This window comes from Hibiscus syriacus, unplaced genomic scaffold (assembly GCF_006381635.1).
Source record: "Hibiscus syriacus cultivar Baekdansim isolate YM2019G1 unplaced genomic scaffold, ASM638163v2 tig00110503_pilon, whole genome shotgun sequence".
NCBI classification, from domain to species: domain Eukaryota; kingdom Viridiplantae; phylum Streptophyta; class Magnoliopsida; order Malvales; family Malvaceae; genus Hibiscus; species Hibiscus syriacus.
In genome coordinates this window covers 3310107-3331983 of record NW_024062764.1, presented here as the reverse complement: position 1 = coordinate 3331983, position 21877 = coordinate 3310107, and the positions used below count along the sequence as shown (strand labels likewise).

General features: G+C 34.8%; 1 protein-coding gene and 1 long non-coding RNA gene across 3 annotated transcripts; one reads left to right on the top strand and one right to left on the bottom strand.

Moving 5' to 3' along the window:
* Positions 1–437: 437 nt before the first annotated feature.
* Positions 438–919, bottom strand: LOC120129617. The gene is made up of 3 exons (XR_005516759.1): positions 822–919; positions 687–732; positions 438–598 (listed from the first exon to the last, which is right to left on the bottom strand). It is a non-coding gene; the product is annotated as an uncharacterized LOC120129617 (long non-coding RNA).
* Positions 920–4641: 3722 nt separating this feature from the next.
* On the top strand, positions 4642–9836 carry LOC120129664 (probable myosin-binding protein 4). Of its 2 annotated transcripts, XM_039147118.1 has the most exons (5): positions 4642–4685; positions 5330–6419; positions 6505–6681; positions 6745–8124; positions 9352–9836. In XM_039147118.1, exons 2-4 carry the CDS (start codon positions 5516–5518, stop codon positions 8100–8102), a joined length of 2439 nt encoding a protein of 812 aa, XP_039003049.1. In that variant the 5' UTR covers positions 4642–4685; positions 5330–5515; the 3' UTR covers positions 8103–8124; positions 9352–9836. The 2 variants fall into 2 exon arrangements, with proteins under 2 accessions (XP_039003049.1, XP_039003048.1); XM_039147117.1 differs by having other exon boundaries at positions 6505–8124.
* Positions 9837–21877: the final 12041 nt, after the last annotated feature.

The window sequence follows — 21877 nt, the reverse complement described above, 5'->3', positions numbered from 1 at the left end:
ATAAGACATGAATAATTGACTACCAGCAAATAGAAATAATAAAAATATATCTACGCATCAACAAACAAAGGAAAACAAAATGAAGCTCTTAACCGATAGAAATGAACTTACATAGGAGATGTCGGATGGTTCGACCATATATAATTGAGGGCCATCTCTATCATAACCATCGAGAATTACCCCACAGTCAAAGGGCCTGAGCCATCAGTAAAATGTGCATAAATGCACATAACTATCGACACGTTCAACAAGTTTTGACACGAATGGGTTCACCATACACTTCACAACCACCAACAAATAAAAACTTATAATTAGATGGTCATATAATAGCTATAGTTAAAGTTGAATTCCGGCAATTGAAACTGAACAAAAGAAGAAGAAGAAAGAGTAAAAAACCTTTGGTAATTAGTAGCTTCAGATTTAGCACGGGCCACAATTTTTCAGAAAATGTGGGTAAAAATGCTATGAATTACAAAGTTAAAGATGAAAATTAAAGGGGAGGAACAATGAATACCATGCTGGAATGACGATGAATGGAGTGGATTCTTCGATTCGAACCAGGTAGCATCATCTTTGATGCTATCAGCTTCTCAACTCCCTAAAAATAACAATACTCATTATAATTTACGCTCAAATATTTTATCCAACTTTATTTTCAAAGCAAGATATTAAGGGGGAAGAAAGACATTATCATGACCATCCCATCTTTGCATTTTTATCCCGATCGAAGTTCTGCAAAAAGAAAACTTGTTTTATGAAAACAAAATCATATTTGTGATACCGTAAAATTACATAGAAGAAGAAGAGGAAGAATGGCAGACCCGCTGTTATCGATGACTTTGGCAGCGTATTCAATTTAGAAAACGCGGCCGTCGGAGTAGTAAGCCCTTATAATGAAGTTAAAAAAAATAAGAGGATAATACATGATACATAAGAAATATGAAACAAATAAGGGGAAGCAAGACAAGAAGCCAAGAACTAACCAGAATAATGAACAATTGAGAGCTTAGTTGAACTCGTTCACAGTAAATTATATGAGCAGAAGAAGAAATTACAGAAAATTTGTTTTTTTAACCTAACTTTTGCTAGATGGCTAGTGAGATTCAAAGAGTGAGAGAGGTGATTGGTGAGGAAAGTAGGGGTGTTAAAAAAATCAAAACCGTTAATATATTTAATAGTTTAATTAATCGAATCATTAATATTAAATGATTTTAGTTAATTGAACCGTTAAAATTAATGATTAACGGTTAAGATTATGATTACAAGTTTTGATAAACGGTTAACGAATGGTTAACCGTTAAAAATTAAATTTATAATTATATATATCTAATTTATTAGATTTTTACACAAATAACTTAATATATTTATCTATTATTTATAATTTATATATATATTTAATAAAATTTGTATACAAATAATTTAATATATATATATATATATATTTATCATTTTTATTTTTTATTTCTTTGAAAATATAAAAATATTCTTACACTAATATAATTATGTGTGTGTGTATATATATATATATATATATATATATATATATATATTTTTATCATTTTTATTTTTTATTTCTTTGAAAATATAAAAATATTCTTACACCAATATAATTATGTGTTTATTATTAGGTACAAAGATATTTGGAGATGTACATAATTATTGATGTAAGTATGCGTAAGTGCTGCATTTTTTATTTTATTCACTTAAATTTGTGTAAGTACGTGTTAAGTTATATATTTTTATAGTATGAATTATGAAAAAAAATTGACAAATAATTGTAACACAGTTAACCTGTAACCGAACTTTAGTAATGGTTAACCGTTAGCGTTTAACCGGTTTTTAAAGGTTAGGTTACGGTTAGAAAAATCGCATAATCGTTATAACGGTTAACCGTCCGTTTAGGCTAAACGACATAGTTAACCATCCATGAATAATACTAGAGGAAAGTTAGTGATTTAAAACTGTGTAATAATCGAGATGAGAGAATTACGACATTTGTAAAAACAAATGCCACTAAGGTATTGTAAAATTGTGGCATTTGCCCTAAAATGCCACTATATTTGATTCCTATTACGGTGTTTGTTAGACAAATGCCACTATATATGAATTTTATTACGATGTTTTACAAAAAATGTCATTGCATATTAGTCTATCGTGACATTTTTTTTACTAAAAATGCCACTAAAAGTTCATGTATATTACGACACTTTCCCATAAACCCCCAAGAAATTTGTCATTTATGGCGTTCTTTAGATAAATGTTGCGAAAGAAAAAAATTAACGATATTTTCTCTAAAAAGCTGCTAAAAACCTATTTTGTTGTAGTATTTTCTTACTTCTTAAAGAGGAAGGAGGAGATGAGGAGGAAGGAAGAAAACAAGGGTTAGTGGGGAAAAAGATAAGGCTTCATAGGTGATATCACCAAACATGAATGGGATTCAACCTTTGTTTCAAAATATGGGTATTCCCCCTATTAATCCTTCCTCCTTTGCTCTAAGTTTAAAAATGTCCTCTTTAATGTAGGTTGGGCTCAATTCAAGTCCAAACCAAACCCAAATGGACAAGCCTTCTCACAATCTAAGGAATTTTTTTCCTAAGGCCCTCTCGGGATAGCCCAAGAGCCCAAAACCCTAGCCCGGAATTTAGGGCGATACAAAAAGAATCTGCACTCGTTCTGTCCTCCTATAAGAGAATATCAGCTCATTCTTACTCTTCCATAACCCCAAGATTGTAGCCATAAACACTATACCCCATTCGAGCCCATCCTCCGTATCTCTACATATCCGACTATTAACCTTCATCCAGCTTTCAAACTCCCTTGTCTCGAACTGATTATCAAGGTGGTAAGCTTTCAGATCCTTCCATATTTGCTTTTCTAGAGTGCACTAGCGTAGAACATGCTCAATTATCTCAACTGCTTCACCACATATCGTGCAACTTGTCACTCCCGTCATCTTCTTCTTCGCCCGGTTCTCATTTGTATTAAGTTTGTAAAGCATACATAGCCATGCAAAAAATCTGATCCTTTCGATGGTTTTGAACTTCCAAACCCAATCGGTCATTATTGAACTTTGATCGATCATCTCTATATTGATTACTTCTTTATAAGTTGATGTGATGGTGAACTTACCATCATTAGAGAACCCCCACTGAACCCGATCGTGGTTCTGTCCCTGCATCGTGGTCAGGATCGGGACGTCGTAAGTATAATTTTTTTATCATCCGAGATCATGTTGTGGATATCTCGGAGATTCCAAGTTTTCTCATCAGTTATAATAAATTGAGCCACCTTCTCATTAATGTTAGTCTCCATAGCCTGATATGTATGAATTAACGGGGCCTCCCCCACCTATCAATCCTGCCAGAAACGAATTTGATTATCTGATCGAAGTTGCCATTTACAACCACTCTTGATTAGCTCACGTGTGTTAAGCAGACCCTTCCAAGTGGTAGAATATTGTCACGCGTATGCATGTCAAGGAAACTCGAGTGCTTCAAGTATTTCTCCCTGTAGATTCTGGACCATATCTTGCCTTTGGTACAGTTTCCAGCTGTTCTTAGTTAAAAGGGCCATATTCATCCATCTTGTTTTATGTAAACCAAGCCCATCCTGAGATTTTGGTTTGCAGACTTCTCAACTCACAAGGCGTATTTGATATCTCCTCCCCAAAGAAAGTTCCGGTTAATGCTATCTATTTTGTTACAAACATCCATCGATATCGACGCTGATTGCATGATATGGATAGGGATCGCGGCTGACACAACCTGGATCAAAGTTTTCCTCCCCACCGTCGAGAGGATCCATCCTTTCATCCCCCAACTTCCACATAATCTTCTCAATTAACAGAGCGTGCGTTTCTACATTAACCCTTTAATGGATTATTGGGACTCCGAGATATGTTCCCAAATTATCCGTAAGGGGAATACCACAAATCCCACTTAACTGCTATTTCATTACTAAATAACTTTCATTTTTTGTAAATCTTTCATACATTAAATCATTTGTTTATCTAAGTCTTTCCTTTTTTTTTTGTACATAATAACTCAAATTGAAATCTATTTAAATAATATCAAAATGTTTACTAGTTGAATTTAAATTTTTTTAATAGATGAGTAAACTCATTTAATCTGTATATAATTTAAATATAAACTTATATTTTAAGTATATTATTATTTTAAATAAAAATATATAATTTGAGCGGATCAGATGAAGTTTAAAATTTAAAAAAGAGTAAAATTTCGATCCATTAACAATTCTAATTAAATAATATTTTAAAGAAATACATTTTAAAAGTTATTATATTCAGATTTAAGTATATTTTCTTTTTAAAAGATCGAGTTAGAATCCGATTTGATTCCATCCATGAACGGATATGGTTGGCATTTATTTACATTCCTATAAAAAAGAAAAGATGAAGAAAAGAGCAGAACAGAAAGCAAAGAATTATTGTTTTTGTTTGATGAATTTGGGCAGAAGCTTATTATAGTTATAGAGAAACAAAAAATGTAAAAAATTTAAGGCTTTCCTTTGTTTGGCACACCCAAACAAATTCACAACAGTTGGATTCAACGGTCAGTCCTTTTCTCGGGGGGAAAAAAGAGAACTTTCCATCTTCTTTCCTTTCTTTTTCTCCTTCCCTCGTCCTCCTCTTCCTCACCATCATCATCCATCTCAATTCCCCCAAGGTATATTTTTTTTTAATAATAATTTTCTCTTGTTTTTATCATCATGAACAATATGTTGCATTGTATTTGAAAGTTCATTTTAATTTTGGGTTTTGGATTATAAAGCTTGAAAAGGTGTTGTTTTGGATGTTTCAGTGGATCTGATTATTGGGTTTTCTTTCAAAATTCATGTGGTTTTCATTTTTTTTTTTGTTTATTTACATTAATGGGGTAGGTTTAGGTCTTTGGTTTTAATTCGATTGAAGTGCTGTCATTGCTGGTTGATGATCCCAAGCATTATACTGCACATGAGAATTGATTGCAGTTTGCTACTTGATTCAATTCTAAACTGTCTCCATTGTCCTTTTTAATTATTGGTTATCAATAATTTCACATTTTCTTTTTCTTTTTGAACCCTCTCAAGGATTTATTTCACTTAATTGTTATTGCCTATGAAGGTTTGAATTTGATATGGTTGCAAATTCTTGCATTGTTAGAATGGGTTTTGTTTGTATCTTTATTTGTTTCAATGAATCCATGAGACCGTCAGATGATCGTGTTCGAGTATATGGATTTGTGGGTGTGTTTTCAATTTTAGTTCTTATACATTTTATAGCTTAGAATGTTTTCTTAGCTCTGAAATTTTTCTTTTTCTTTTTTTCAAGTGGGGCTATTGCTGACTTGATTGATTGTATCTTTATCATGTAACCGAAGCTTGCCGCATTGAATTGGGGATGGGATACACAGCTTTGTATTGCAAGGTTAAGAACTACTTTATGCATCGATTTTAGCCTTTTTGGTATTCATCGAGTTATGAACCTTGTGGTATCCTAGAGAAATTGTTGGGGGAAATGGCTGTGGAAGAAACTTCACACGTACAGAGGATCTTGGAGGGGTTTGCAACCGTCCTCAAGTCCGCTGCTTGTGAATGTTTTCTGATTCTTCTTCTGTTTGTTGATGCTGCCTTAGCTTACACGCTTACAAGATTTGCGCATTATTGTGGATTGCAATCGCCTTGCATTGTATGCTCTCGGCTTGATCATGTTTTCAGAAATGAAGAACCCGGATATTACTGGAATCTATTTTGCAGCAGGCATATATCAGAGATTTCATCGTTGATTTCCTGCAACATTCATGGGAAGCTGGTTGATGGTCATAGTGTGTGCGAGAATTGTCTCTCATCACACATTAATTTGCCATGTCGCTTGAAGTGTCAAACTGGTGCAACGAAGATAGATGATAAGTCTTCTACACCAGCGGAGACTCGTATCGGAAAAACTGGATTTGATCCTTCGTCTCATGTTGGATTCACTGAGCTGAAGATCACTTCTGAATCGGAGCATGAGATTCCATCTTCCGATGATGAGGTTTGCAATTGTATGGTTCGTGATATGGACGAGAGTAAAAAAATATCTCTGGTTCACTCTGCTCTGGAAACTCCATCTAAAAGAATGTACAACAATTTGGATAAAAGAAAACAGCCTGATGCTAATGAGAAATATGGTTTTAGATGTTTACATCCCGGTGTCCTCGTTGACAATGATGTTTGTGACAATAAATATCAGCTGGCTGAACAGAAATCCAATCGTTCGGTTTTGCCGGGGCTTATTTCTCTAGATGGTATTCCTGCATCATCCTGCCTTGAGAAAGTTCCAAGTTGCAGTGCTTCGTTTCTGTCTAATCTTATTTCTCTAGCCGATAACCCCACTTCAGTTGATGTTACAGAAAATCCTCATGAAACATCATCGGGCAAGTGTAAGTTATCTCCCTTTCTCTACGTGTATATGTGTTTGTATGTGTTGGCCTTATCTTATATGGCTTAATATCTGAAATTTTGTAGTGGCAGATGTTACAGAAGCAAGTAAAAATGAAAGTATTTCTATCAACAAGAATGACAAAACCTTGAAGTCGATAAGCACATCATCTCAAGCTGGTTTTGGAACTGATCGAGTTGTAGATGATATTGTTGTGGCAACGGATGAGGATCCAAGTGATTTGCATACATCACCTGCCTTTGGTGAAGAAAAAGGTGCACCTGTCTTTGTTACTGAAGAACCTATGCTGACATATAATAATGGAGTTAACAAAGATCGGTCGTTGCCGGTTCAGAATTCTTCTGGAGAAGGGATTCAATTATCATTTAGCAATGTAGGTCCTGAGTTGCAAGGTGATGGTGATGACTTTGATGACATGCCTAACGAATCAAATCCTTATGGGGTTCAGAGTTTTCATAACTACTTTCAGGAAAGAAGTGAATTTGGTAGCCTTGGAGTTAACGAAGAACGGTCATTGCCGACTCAGAATTCTTCTGGAGAAGGAATTCATTCACAAGGTGATTGTGACAACAATGACTTTGAGACAACTGATGAATCCAATCCTCATGGGGTTCAGAGTTTTGGTAACTTCTTTACGCAACAAAGTGACTTTGGCAGCCTTGAATCTTTGAATGAAAGCACTTTCAATGAAATTGAAGGTGAAGATTCAGTTGATAAGCTGAAGCGGCAAAATGAGCATTATCGGAAGTTCGTGAAAGACTTATTAAAGGAATTGGAGGAGGAAAGAAATGCCTCTGCTATAGCTGCCAATCAGGCCATGGCTATGATTACAAGGTTGCAGGAGGAAAAGTCGGCACTCCAGATGGAGACCTTGCATTACCTAAGGATGATGGATGAGCAAGCGGATCACGATGGAGATGCTCTGGATAAAGCTAATGATCTTCTGGCAGAAAAGGAGAAAGAACTACAAGACCTGGAAGCAGAGCTTGAATTTTACCGATTAAACTTCTCAGAAGAAGTACTGAAGGAGACTTTACACGAGGCAAGCATCAACGCAAACAATGGATATTCTTCTACGGAGAATCCAATAGCCAAATCTGCATGGTCACAATTTGAAAATGAAAAGTTGTACATTTATGAGTGTCTGCGAGATTTGGGGGAGAAAGTTACCAGGTTTGCTCATCACGGGACTTACCCACACATTTCCGATGGGGAATACTTTGATGAAGCAGAAAACAAAGACCAACATCAGCAAGAGTTTGTTGATGAAAAGGATAAACACGCAAATCTTGAAGTGGAAGGTAATTATATACCAGTGCAGAAAGCTTCATCAGCGTCGAATGGAAGTGTTCCTTTCGAAGAACAGTCCAGTACTTCAATAAGCAAAGATCAAGTGGTTAGTAAAGGAAACAGTGATTCGGTTTCCAATGGACAGAAGGGTTCCGAGGATTATAATGAAACTGGTTTGGCCAGTCTTGAAAATGAAATTTCCGACCTTAATCGAAGGTTGGAAGCACTAGTGGCTGACTCTAAATTTCTTGAGGACTGTCTAAAATCTCTTCAAAATGGAAATGAGGGGCTGCTTTTTATTCAAGCAATATTTCAAGAGTTGAGAGAGCTGAGGATACTTGGGTTAAGGAATAGGAGCATGTCAGTTTCATGAGCTTTATCTGTATCATTACATGGTAAGCGTGCTAAAGATATAGGTTCGATTTGAATTGATTATCTTTACTTGACACATTAACATATTAATGTCTGTCCGAAGAAAATAGTCTCTTCTTGGTAGAGATTAGGGGTGTAAACGAGCCGAGTCGAGCTCGAGTATTGCTGAGCTCGACTCGACTCGAAAACTCTGAAATTGAGCTCGATTCGACTTGAAAACTCGCAAGCTTAAAATTTTCAAGCTCGACTCGAACTCCAAATCCTAAACTGAAGCTCGTGAGCAGCTCGAAAAGGCTCGAAATGAAAAAAAAAATCTTAAACTTAACTCGATTGAAGCCTCAAACTCAAACTTGAACCTGAACCTTAAATACATGAAAATCTTATTTTATTTAAAAAAAAAATCAATACATAAATATTAATATTATTAATAATTTATTTTTAAAAAAAATAAAATCTTAATATATTATATTTTCGAGCTGCTCACGAGCTTTTCGAGTTAAATATCAAGTAGCTCGTTTCGGCTCGTTAAGAACTCGAGTCGAGTCCATTCGATCCGAGTATTTATCGAGTCTTGATCGAGTCGATCTCGAGTAGCTCGCGATCTGTCTCGTCTCATTTACAGCCCTAGTGGAGATCCTTCGCATCTGTTATAAATTTGTTGCATGCCTTGACCGACTCGTGGTGGAAATCGCTATTATGCCTCTCGATGATTAACAATGCCTCGTGTTTGTTTATAGTTTCATGTAAATTGCTACCACCTCAAGCTGATCATTTATTTTTGGTTTTTTATGGCTGCATTTGAGATATAACTGTGACTGTACTTGCATCCGTTCTAAAATTCGTAAAAAAGTTTGGTTTTGCATTACCATGTTTGAATGTGCTTAAGATGTACATGATATTTGCCAATTTGTTGGAGATTCTGCAAGAGATTATGTAACATAACTGAATTTCGAGCATGGACCAACGCAACTCCATTACCATGCTGTTGAACTCCATAATCTCAATTTAATGCTATGATTTTCCGACTCTTAATTTTTCTTGCATTACCCATGATCGATATCCACGTTGATATGTGGATACGGGGCTTCAAGTATTCTAAAGCTTAGAAAAATCGAACATACTAGTATCCGACACACTTGAATCCGAGTAATAGACTAAATGCCTTGCTCTATTTAGTTTATCAAAATTTCTTGTATGAGATCCTAAAGCTCTAGACTCATGATTGACTGAATGTGACCTTTATATTTCAGATGCATCCGATTGAGGGCAAAGAGGCCAGCATGAAGTTTGATTCAAAAGTTGCAGCCTTGCCGGTTCTCAGCTTACCACGGAATTGTGAATTACCTGGATCAGGGATCAGGTTTTACGCCCTAACCACCTATGTTATACCAACTCTTTATTTCTTTTAAAGTATCCATATTCGATACTCGTGTGACACACATATTCGAGTATGGGTGTGGGGAAAAAAAGAAACTTTGGAAAAGTGAGTACACTCGTGTTGGATATATACTCGTATCTTTCAGCTACTCTCGAGTCGGTGGGAGTAAAACTGTAAAATTATAATTTTTATTCCTTTGGCAAGGGTTACATTTGTGGTATTTTTCTAAGCATTGTGTGACTAGGTTTTAAAGTGTGGCTTTTTAGCCTTTTTTTTTTAGATTTGTTCACACTTCATAGTAAGCCGATCCTACTTCAATTGTAAATTAAGAACATCTCAATATACATAGTTTATTATTTTTAGTCTTATTTTTCTTTTGATTCTTATTCTTGTTTTAAGTATTTGTATTCAGCATTCATGTTTGATTATATTCAGACATAATGGACTCTCATGAAAAAGCTTAGAACATTCACATTCGAGTTTTAGTAACTTAGAAGATAACCATAGGCCAGCATGGTCTAGCTCGAAACTAGATCCATGATCAATCATGTAGGGTTTAGTTCTAGAGTTTGCGAGTAAATTTTGTTGAGCGTTTAGTTTTTCTTTCTGCGAGCAATTTAGAGTGTAGGTTCTCAATACCGATAGGCCGTTCGGGAGGGCCTCTCACTGTATGGGATAAGAATACCTTACAAGTTTCCTCTCATCAAGTTCTCCCTCAAATTGCAGCGATTCAAGGTAAGTGGACGAACGTGGATGGGGCGGTGATGGTTAATGTCTATGCCCTGAATAATGAATCCAATCATTGTCGGTTGTGGGAGGCATAAGTTAGAGAAACGAGTGTGCGAAGATGGTAGCCGGCTGGGGGGGGGGTGTCAATAGATTCATTGATGCTTTATCGAGTGAAGTTTTCGCCAAGGCATTTCTTACCAGATGATGATGTTGGTTTCCACGAGGGTGATATATGTTCTTATTAGGGATGTTTATGGGAGGATGGATGTAGGGATGTTCCTACGTAGGTCTCCCATAGACTCATTTTACGACCCACTTCATATATCAACGGCCAACTTCATATGATATATCGACAAGTATCAGTTAAATAAATATAAATAAATCTTTTATAAAATTATTAAACACTTATCATTTGGATTCTCCGCGCATATGTTACATTATTCCAGTTATTATCATTAATAAATAAAAAGTTATTGCGATGTTTTAATTGACAAATTTAAATATAACTTTAACCCCAGTTTAAAAAATTTAAAAGTAAAATAAAATAGTTATATAATATTCAAATACACATTAGATCACACTCACGTCTATCCTATCATTCATAAGGTGTCTACTTTTTATACTCTATTTTATCACTCGTAAAATCTGTATCATCTCTATTCAATTGGAAACGGCATGGGAGGGGTCTGTAAAATCCGTCTCACACATCCTTGTCCTATATATAGAGAGAGCAGTGGATCCACCCTTAGTCAAGGGTTATTAAGTGTTTATTCTAAAATTCAAATTTTCTTCGATTAGTTATTTATTTTATTAATTGTATCTACCATCAAACTTTATTTGTGCTCACACATAAGATAAATTTTGTGTTATTAATATATATGTGTCCACCTTAAAAAAATATTTCTATATCCTTCAAAAAATATATATATGAGTTAATATCTAATTACATAGTATAAAATTAAAAAGTTATAAATCTTTTTAAAATTGAGACTAAATAAAAAAAGGAAAGATATTCATTGAAAAAAAGGACTTAAATGCACCATTACTCCTAAAGTATATCATTTATATCAAATTATCTCTTAAAATATTTTTTTTTATCTTATAAAGTTTAAAACATTACCCCATTTACAACTTCGTTAATAAAAAAGTCAATGTCCAATCAAAATATGCCACATCACCTTTTAATTTTAATTTTTTATTTAAATAAATAAAAATCATTTAAAAAAATAAGATATATAATTATTATAATATGCCAAAACTACCTCTTTCCCCTTCCTTTCCCTTCCCCTTCCCTTCCCTCCCCCCCTCCACCGTCATCACCACTATCCCTTCCCTCAACCCAAACCCCAATACCCCTCTAAATTAACCAAGACCCATCGACAATAATAGCTTTCATCATATGTTTGCAGACTGATCTCCTCTTGCTCAAATACCATCCCAAATTAAATATAAAAAAAGAACTATCAGACTAATTTCCTCTTTCAACACCACCCAATTCTCACTGTAACCAACAAAAAATTTGTAAATTTCAGACAATCCCATTACTCCCCATTGTATACAATGCAAAGCTTAGAGTCTTAATCCCCAAATGAAACCTTCTAAAATTTAGTCTCCAATGTCCAACAATTCAGTAAACTAATGCCTCAAATGTGAAAGAACCAAATTGAAAACTAAAACCCCATAATGTCTACAACTTCAAAGCTTTCAAATTTAATTGAATAATTAAAAACTTAATCACTAAGAAAGTTCAAGTTTACCCAAATACACTAAAAGATTTGCAAACAAAAGTTTTCAAATATTTAAATCATCACAATTTCTAAACCTTCAAGCTGTGAGAAAAGAAAGCAAGAAACACACGGAAAACAAACTAAAATGGAAAAAACCTAGAACTACAAAATCCTCAAGCAACGTCTCATTAGATCCAGAACCACGAAAAGACCAAAATTAATAATCAGAATAAACAATGATATTCGATTCAGCTTGAACTTGAGAGTGAGTAAACACAGTTGTTATGTTGAAGTAGCCCTGGCATTTGACATCCACCAAGAAAGAATTGGGGTACTGAACGAGACGCTCGAGCTTGTGTTTCTTCTTCTCAGGCTCCGTTGGAGGATTCAACAAATCGACATCGTTTTGGAGAACCATCTTGGCTTGGCCGCTAGATGTTTCAAGAGAAACCTCAAAAACCCTCGAAAGCTTAGTAGGCAGGCGCCAGAGGAGAGTGAAGAAGGAAAAAGAGGGATGTTAGGGAAAGGGAGGGTTTGATTGGTGGAGGGGGAAATAGGGGTATTATTTCTTTTATTTTTAATTAAATTTTATTTATTTAGATAAAAAAAATAAAAATTAAGGACTGACGTGGCGTGTTCTATTGATTAATGAGATTTTTCTAGATTCTTCAATTCAACTTGTAAAATGAAACAAAAGGTAGCATTATGATGAAGTTGAAAAAGATACGAGTTAGAACAATCAAATCAGAGCACATCTAATTTTAAAATTCTGCAAAATCTTTTGGTTTGAATGTGTTTTGACACATCTATTGTTCAACCAAGTTACGTACGCTGGTTCATGCACCTGTCCCTTTTATTTCAAAGAAAAAACTTTCCTTCACTTTTTTTATTTAAGGGTCCAAATTAATTATTACTCAATCAACAACTTAAGTTTTAAATAGTTAATATTTTTATCTTTATGATTCTTTCTTTAATCTTATTTATCAATATAAAATAACTAGGCAAAGGTAGGATTTATGTGATGAGATAAGACATAAGATTAAAAATTTTGAAAGCTAAAAATAAGTTTTTCATTATCATGGCTTAAATTTAATTTTTTAATTCATGAGAGGGGTCAAAATGAAAAGTTTCATTTAAGAAAGGAGTAAAAGAGATTAAAATAATTATTAGTATTTGATACCCTGCGATCCTTTTTAATATATAGAAAAAAATGAACCCTAAACTTGTTAAATAGTAATTTCTTAGAATAACTGTATTTATTATTGTAAAACTTTTTACTGAGTTAATTTTACGAGTTAATTAGAGATTACTAATTTTACATTCTCTTTAAAAATATATCTATTATTATTGTTGATAGAAGTAAGTTGAGTTCATCAATCGTGAGGGGTTTACTCCTTTTGATTTGAGTAGAAAATTGTGACTAATAAGAAGACTATTGTTGATTGGTATCAAGGGAGAGAAGAGAATAGGTCATGATAAGGAATAGGATGGTCGAGGACGACTGTTCGTTGGTGAGTTTGTAAAGTGTGGGTCATGAAGAAGATGAAGAAAATGATTTTGAGGCGGTGAATGGTTTAACCTTGTTCCAATCTTAGTTAACGGTATTTATAGTGACAATTAGTGTGTTTTAGTTATAGGGCCACCATGACTATTTGTAGGGCGGTAGGCCATGTAGATATGGTATTCATACTTTAGATTTTCTTTTAACACATCACGTGAGCTTCTCAAATAGATTGTCTGTGTGTTGTACTTGACCAGAAGTTTGTGTTTAGAGGATGTAGGCTAGTTGAAGATTTTGGTGGATGGAGAGGTTTCCAAAGACCATCTCCATAGGTATAACAAGTTGTCCCCATTGGTCGAGGGAAATACCATAAAGTGGTTTGACTCGATACTTATGGTTGGGATATAGAAACTTTTTGCTGGGTGTTTTTTGGTTGAGGGAGAGATGAGTTGCATTGACTATGTACAGTTCACCTATTTTGATTTGAGTGAAAAGTCATAGTCGGTGAGAGACAACCATTGACTGATATCTAAGTGGAAAAAAATGCATAATGACAAGGAAGAGGGTGATCGAGTATGGTGGTCCACCAATGGGTTTGTAGAGGAGAAAGTTGGTCATGAAGAAGATGATATTGAGGTGGTGAAGGGTCCAACATTATTCTAGTCTCAATCAGGGATATTTATAATGGCTTTTAATGTGTGCCAATCGTAGGATCATCATGACTATTTGTAAGTCAACATGTTAGGTAGAGTTGATAGTCAGACTTTGAATTTTGTTCTAACACATTACGTGAGCATGTGAGAGGGCTTGCCTGTTCGTTATAGTTGACCAGAAGCTTTTGTTCAAAAGATGTATGGTAGTTAAAGATTATGGTGGATAGAGAGGTTTTCAAAGACCACCTTAGAGGTACAACATCTATAAAATCTCTCGACTGAATTGATGTATGAATTAACGAGATATTAACTTAATCGAAAAATTATAGATAAATATATATTTTAAAGTTATAATTAATATTATTATAAAGATACTTTAATATTTTTATATAATCATAAAATAAACAACTATAAACTATCACTTAAAAATTAACACAACAATAGATTTCAATATAAAATCTTTTATCATTTTATATATGATAATTAATTAAATTGTTTTTATAATTATATAATAAATCTTTTTATCACGTCAAGAATATAGGGCGTTATTTTGTTGAGTTTGAAATGCCTCAAATTCTGTGTTAGTAGTTTCGGGCTAATCCGAGAGGATTTTGGATAAACCCATTAATCTTGTAGGAAGCATTGGACCAAGCTTGAGTTGGGCCTAAATTGAGAGAAAATGATAATTTTGAATTAGGGCCAAAGTTATGGGGACCAAAGAGGTGATTTACCCATTTTATTTTGCAATGACATTTTAATGATGATCACAATGTTATTTTAAATGAAATTTTGGATTAGTAGCTTCAGTAATTCTGTGTAATGCTTTAATCCTTCGCTCTTCGGGTCGGATCATATTAGGATGTTATAGAGTTCTCCGACTATTAAACGTTATAAAATGATCCAATAATTATAGAGTATTATTTTGTTGAGTCTTCCAACTAGTAAAAGTTACACAATGGTCACTCGACTATTCATATGTTCTAAAATTGTCCCATTTCATTAAAAAATTGGTGGTCGTTTGAGTTGGATGTTAACCTGTTGAGTGAGATATGATAAAATCTGATTTCAAAACTGTTTGAATTGTATTTTATGGATCAACTCTCCTTTTACATTATGTCGTCGAGCTAGTGCTTGTAACATTATGATGTTAAATCGATGATTGAAAGCAACAACGCTGCTAATAGACATTATTAAAATATGATTTTATCATATCCCAGCCTATAGGTTAACATCCACGTCAGACGACCTTTAATTTATTAACAAAAAGGGACAACTCTGGAATATATAAATAGTCAGATGATCATTTTATAACTTTTAATAGTTAGTGAACTCAACAAAACAACATCACATAGTCAGGGACCATTTTCTAACTTTTTATATTTGATGAATTCAACAAAACAACGTTATATTATAACACCTAAAATATCAGGTTAGTAGTTTTGTGTTGACCCAAGAATTTATTTATTAGGTTTATTATAATATTGAGGTTCATCGGTTCGAATTTCAAATCAATCAAGTAAGAGATTAGCTTTATTTGAGATTAAAAAGGTATTTTAAAGCTTATGATGATATGAAAGAGACATATAGTGTAATTTCCTCATTTTAGAAAACCATGGCAGATTTGAAGCAATTTTTGGTTGACTTGGACACCCATTTAGACTAAAAGCATAAATGACTCCCCCTCATTTATTCACTTTTTACCTATTCCATCTTATTTGTCTATATTTGATCTTCTTCTTCTTCATACTCTCTTAGGAAAAACTAAAGCTAAAGGCTCCATCCTATTCCTCTTCAACGCTCCATCCGAAAATTAGAAGGTAAGATTATTAACCTAAAGTTCATGAGCTTCATGGAAAGCTCACTATCTCCTCGAATGTTGGTTTTGAGTTTCATGAAGTTTTTGAGAGAGCTTGAGCTCCAAAAGCTCCTCCCTTGGTTTCTATTATATTTTTGTGCTATAGTTATTGTTTAACAAATAGTATTCTTCATTTTCATGTTGTTTCTAATTCATCCTTACTACTTGTATGTCATTCACATGCGTTTTGCTTACTTGTATGGGATGGAAAAGCATGTGGGAATTGGGGTGCTTGATTTGTTGTTAGGGACATTTTTTATGTTAGATTGATGTAAAAATGATGTATAATGATCCCTAATAACATTCATAAGCTTTAATAATCAATTGAGACAAAAAATAAGTGTTTAAGGTGAGTTTGGGGTAGTTTCCCTTAGGAAACATTCTATTTTGTGGTTGTAATATCGATATTATATGAATAATATTGATATTATTCTTATTATGGGTAAAATTAGGATATTTGACAACTGTCGTTTTCGATGTCAAAATAAAATTCCTTCTTCTCGATTAATAAATAAAGGAAAATTCGTAGTACAGAGAAGTAAGGGTCGATTCCTCAAGGACTTAAAAAATTTTGAATTTCTGTTCGATTTGTTTAAGCCAGGCGTGATATAGTGAATGGATGGGGTTTTGATAAAAATGATCAAGTAATAAAAGAGTTTAAAAAAACGTGATTAAGGTAAAAAAATGAGAAAATAAAGATTGTAAATAGATTCGGTAAAATATAGCCTCAAGCTTCGCTTTGACTCAATTTCCTTTAGATCATCGAATTAGATTTTCCCTTCGGGATTCACGTCGATTACTTTGTCTATAAGGGCTATCCTCGTGACTCTATCTTGTATACTGAATACCCAAGGTAATCTTTGATTCTGGCTTCGAAAATTGATCTAATCAACATCAATTGTTGTAGATCAATTGCCGTTTAAGTTCGTGGCGACCAACTCGGATTGTTGCTTCTATAACCATCAATTTCGATCTCAATTCCCTCTTGGCGAAACTATCTTGCCAAGTGTGTTCCCAGGAAGTCGAATATACTTTATATAAGCCGAATCTTCCTCCCACACGTCTAATCATAACAATATAGACCAAAGTCTATCTTTGATTTTGAAAAATGTTTTGATTTTGAAAAATAAACGCAGAGATTGAGATAGATATTCTGAATATATTAAGGGTCTATTTCAATTCTCCCGTTGGAATTGAGTCATTGCTTCAGCTCTTGGCTTATGAAAAATTTAGCTAAGCATGACAAAAGTCATACTTAGCATATTTAAAAAACAAAGCTAAAAACAAAGTAAAAAAACCGAAAACTTAAAATAAAAGAGAATTTTTATAAAACTAGAAAGAAGAAGAAGATTGTAATCTGAGTTGTGTGTTTAGGCTTACCCCAAGAGGATATTTATAGCCTCTCAAAGCCTAAGGATAAACAAATAAATTAAAATAAAATAATCCTAAAGATAATTATTTTTTTCTCTAAATTCAAACTTTAAACCAGTCTCCTAATGAAACTCTGCTCGTCCATCTTTCAAAAAGCGTGCTAAGTAGATCTTCTAGAAATCGTCGCTGACTGGACCTTCTAAAAACTGCCACATCAGCCCGTGTCATACCTAGAGTCATGCCCATGTCTCCAGCCGTGACAAAATAATAATAAAAATATAGAATGCGTCCATTTTACCACTAATTCTGGAAAGTAAGACCTTGCACGAAAATAAACATAACACAACCAAATCAGTAGCAATAAATCCACAAAATCAAAGAAATAAAGAGCAAATTTTAACGATTCTGAACACTTATCAAATTCCCCCTCACTTATCTCATGCTTGTCCTCAAGTATGATATAATCAAATAAGTCAAAAATTTTATTTATCTTTCTTTATCAAGTTTCATATTCATGGAAGCAAGGTAGAGGCCACAATAATTATTCAAGTCAAGAGATCAATCAATTGAACAACACCAATTGGAACAAGTTAAATGCAGTTGTAATATCCATTCATTCATCAATCTCAATGCTTATAACTCAATACCTTACCGGGATTCACTCAAATCACTCAATGTGTTTGGGGTAAAGAAATGCTCAATGTCAGAACCGACACGATATTACCATAGGCCCGCAAGAAAATCAAATCTCCACTACTAATAAGAACAAGATGCAAAAATCAAAGGGTCTTTTATTGGTTGTAACGAGGCTTAGGTAAAGGTGGGGAAAAGGCTAATTAACAAGGCAAGAATTCAAGCCAAGGAACTAACAAATGATAAGTTCAACTGCATCAAACATTAAGCATAACAAGATAAAAAGATAAACTATCAAGCAACAAATTTCTTTTCGAGATGCATTTGATTTTTTCTCTTTGTTGCTGTTTCGTTTTCCATTTTTTTCACATCTTTTTTCTCTCTTTTTTTTCGAACAACATCTTTTTTTCCTTTCGAACTGCTGCTGTTTCTTTTTTTTCATGGAGCATACATCAGATAATTGCTCACTTGCCCTAAAAATGGTAGAAAAGAGCGATAAAATAAAAAGACTCAGGGTTATAAATATGGTGAAAACAAAGAAATGAGAATAGGCTCAAAAGTGGTTAACTAAGGGAAAATGTATGGGTAGGTAATTTAGTGGGGGAAAATGGAATGATTAATCCTAAGGTGCCCAAATCATTTTTAAGCATCATGTTCATGTGTAATCTCGACAGTATTTAGCATGCAGGTTCTAGAATACCAATGCCAAATTCGACACACTCAATCCAACAAAATGAGAGCGAAAATGATATGCTCGTAAAGGCTCAAATCTCACCAAATTGTTTCATGCATTTAGCTAAGCACATTTCAACCAACAAAATCATGGAATATCACAAAAATACCAACTTGATCATAATTCATGCTATTCACTATGAAAAACATCCTAACCTAAACAATTATGTGTTCCCAAACAAGCATAGCATTTTAAAAATTTTCAACAAGACAAAGAAATTCAATGAAATTTCTGTAAATTCAACCAACACATACTAGAATCAAAACATAAGGATAAGAAAAAGGGAAATTCAATCTACACTCTACTCCCCATCACTTAAAGCGTTTTGCCTCAAAACGAAAAATCAAAGTACTAAAGAATGAATATAATACTCCCCGGATTTAATGTCGACCATGGCCACAACCTCGGTCGCAGTGAGAGGTGCTATGACGTAGATATGAGAGAATATTAGTGATGTTCATCTCGATGGAATGGAGACGGCTGTGGACTTCATCCATTTGAGACTGCATATCTGGGCGAGGTGTTGCAGGTGGCGGTTGTGGCGCATTACGACGAACGAAGACTTTCTCGCGGTGAGGAGTGAGGATACTCGGTGGAACGAAGTATGGCGTGCTTGGGGTTCAAGCTACTAGGCCCATTGAATCCAAGCATCACTCATCTAAAGCATCTGTAGAGAAAGCATAAGTAAATTGTGTAACGTCAAAATTAGCGATACGAGAAGCTAAATGAGTAATATAATAGCCAAGGATAAGTGGGCGATTGGATCGAATAACAATCTCAAAGGCTCGAGCAAACCAAAATCCCAGGTTCACGTGCTGGCCAGCTGTCATGCACCATAAAAAGAATAGTTCAACTCGGCTCAAGGATGAGGACGAGTCATTATGGACGAAGTAATTGTAGGCAAAGAGGCGGTGGATGTAGCGCAAGGCCGGGTCATGGATAAGATGAGCTCGAGTGGAGCGAGCATTGAACGTGTGGCCAGCCAAGCCGGTAAGATTCTCATATGCCATATCGGCATCGAAGTCCTACGTAATCTCAAGTAAAGCAGTCAAATACGCATGATTCACGATATCCGTCACTAACCCTATAACAAGATTAAATTCTGATATAGACATTGAAAAATAACTTCCACATAGTCAGAATGTAACGATATCAGGTGAATTAACATTGAGAAGACGTTGCGGCGAAAAATTAAAAGTGACATAGAATTCAAACACAAGTTCATAAAACGTTCTACAGTTAACCATCGGATACAATGTCCAACCAATGGCAGTAAAATATACGTGAACAGACTCACATATATGTAATGTTTCTAGAGTACGAGTCAGGATATACTTAGCTACACGAAAAGAACGATGTCTTACCGACTCAAAATGTACCAATTCGTCATCGAAAAATTATAAATAACCATGCATCGTCTCTTTAGGAGGGACATCGTATGACCGACCCCTTCAGTTGCATTTTGGATTTTCATGGATAGGTGGTGGACTGTCAGGGGCATCACCCGGGCTAGGTGAACGGTTTAGACATAACGCCTGGGTTGCTGTCGAGAGCTCGATGTCGTAAGTGAGAGATCCGGGGTTAGAAAACCAGTAGTAAAGTCCTCTGTAAAACCATAAATAGGATGGTTCATTAGCAAGGTTTGAACCGAAACAGGACTAGAGTTTAACTCGGGAGCATTATCTGATGCCACCGAATGCATCGAATATGACAGGTAACCCATTGGTCACGGATGAGATGACGATGTTGCTACTGTCAGCATTGAGTGAAACGATGGAGATAGGGAATGTGGTGGTGACTGACGGCGTGAGGTGCTCAGCCCGGGGCGGAATGACCCAGTTGGCACAAACGCCGAATGATACAACGATATTAAAGCTTAGCCATGGCTTTACATCAATTGAAGAGGAGGTGACGGTGGAACGAAATCGGAATTGCTAGGCAACTCAACGAACATTGATATATTGGAGTAGCGACGTCCTTTGTGGATGGAGAAGAGTTAGTTTCGTCCGGTCGATTTCACGTGCGCACCATTGTGGAGTAGGGAGGAACGGATGGCGGAAAACACATTAGCAAAAGCAGAGTGGGCCGACGATGGTGAGAAATGATGGTGCTTTAGGGGAAGAAATGAAGGTTTTTCAAGAAGATGAAGAGGTTGGGGATTTTGTTTCTAATCTCTGTCGTGCGTATTAGGGGTGTTTGAGTTTGAATGAAATTTGGTTTTTGTTTTTTTTTGTTTGTGTAGATAAAGGTGAGTTTAAAAGTAAAAAGTGAAGTGATAGAGATAGGGTTAGGGTCCATGGTCAAAGAAGAGAAATGAGGATTGGGGAGTGGGGGCGGTAAAAAGATAACAAAAAGGGGATTTGTTTTTGGTTCTGCTAATATACGCCAGTCTCTTTAAAAGTGTGCTAACGTGCGCTGTAGGAGTCAAGGGTATCGGTACTATATGAGGGTATCGATACCCTATTTCGATTATGTTTTCCACAGTACTGATACCATCAGGGGGTATTGGTACCACACTGCTTGCACGCCATTACACTGCTCCCAGGGTCCGAATTTGGCACTGTTCGGATGATAATTTTGCAAATCTTCATTGTTTAAGTTTGAAAAACATTCGGTTCCTGAACAATAATAATAAAAATTAAATGAAACATGCTTAATTAAAATTAAAATTAAAATGTAACGGAATTAAAAACAATGGGTTGCCTCCCATGAAGCGCTTTTGTTTAACGTCGTTAGCTCGATGACCTGATTCAGACTACAGGTTCTAAGAGAAATACTTCTTCCACTTCATACGCTTTTTCCAATTAAGAATTTCCTTATGAGAAATTCTACGATCATATAATTCTTTTATTTTCTCCTTGTAGAATTTGACATTCCCATAGATTTTCATTCGAACCTTTTTTAACTTTGAAAGCTTATCCGAAATAGCCGGTGAAGTAGCATTCTCTCCTAAAAATGCACTCTTTACATTTTCCGGCATTTGTTTCAGATCTATCTCAGGTGCCTATAGAACAGAAGGAAGAATTTTAGACTTAGAAAGAATCAATTTTAAATCGGTACAATCTGAAAATATTTTTTTCAACTTCATGATTTCCTCATCATGATCTTCTAACTCCCTGCATAGACCAAAAGAAAAATTAGTTTCTACAAACTAATTTTCCAAAGGATCGATAATACCAACATAATTTATGCTCTC

Bases quoted from the DNA above. Each gene is read 5' to 3' on its own strand.
- LOC120129664 (XM_039147117.1), top strand. From the start codon at position 5,516: ATGGCTGTGGAAGAAACTTCACACGTACAGAGGATCTTGGAGGGGTTT. The intron at 6,420-6,504 runs GTAAGTTATCTC...GAAATTTTGTAG, and splicing joins TGAAACATCATCGGGCAAGT to TGGCAGATGTTACAGAAGCA.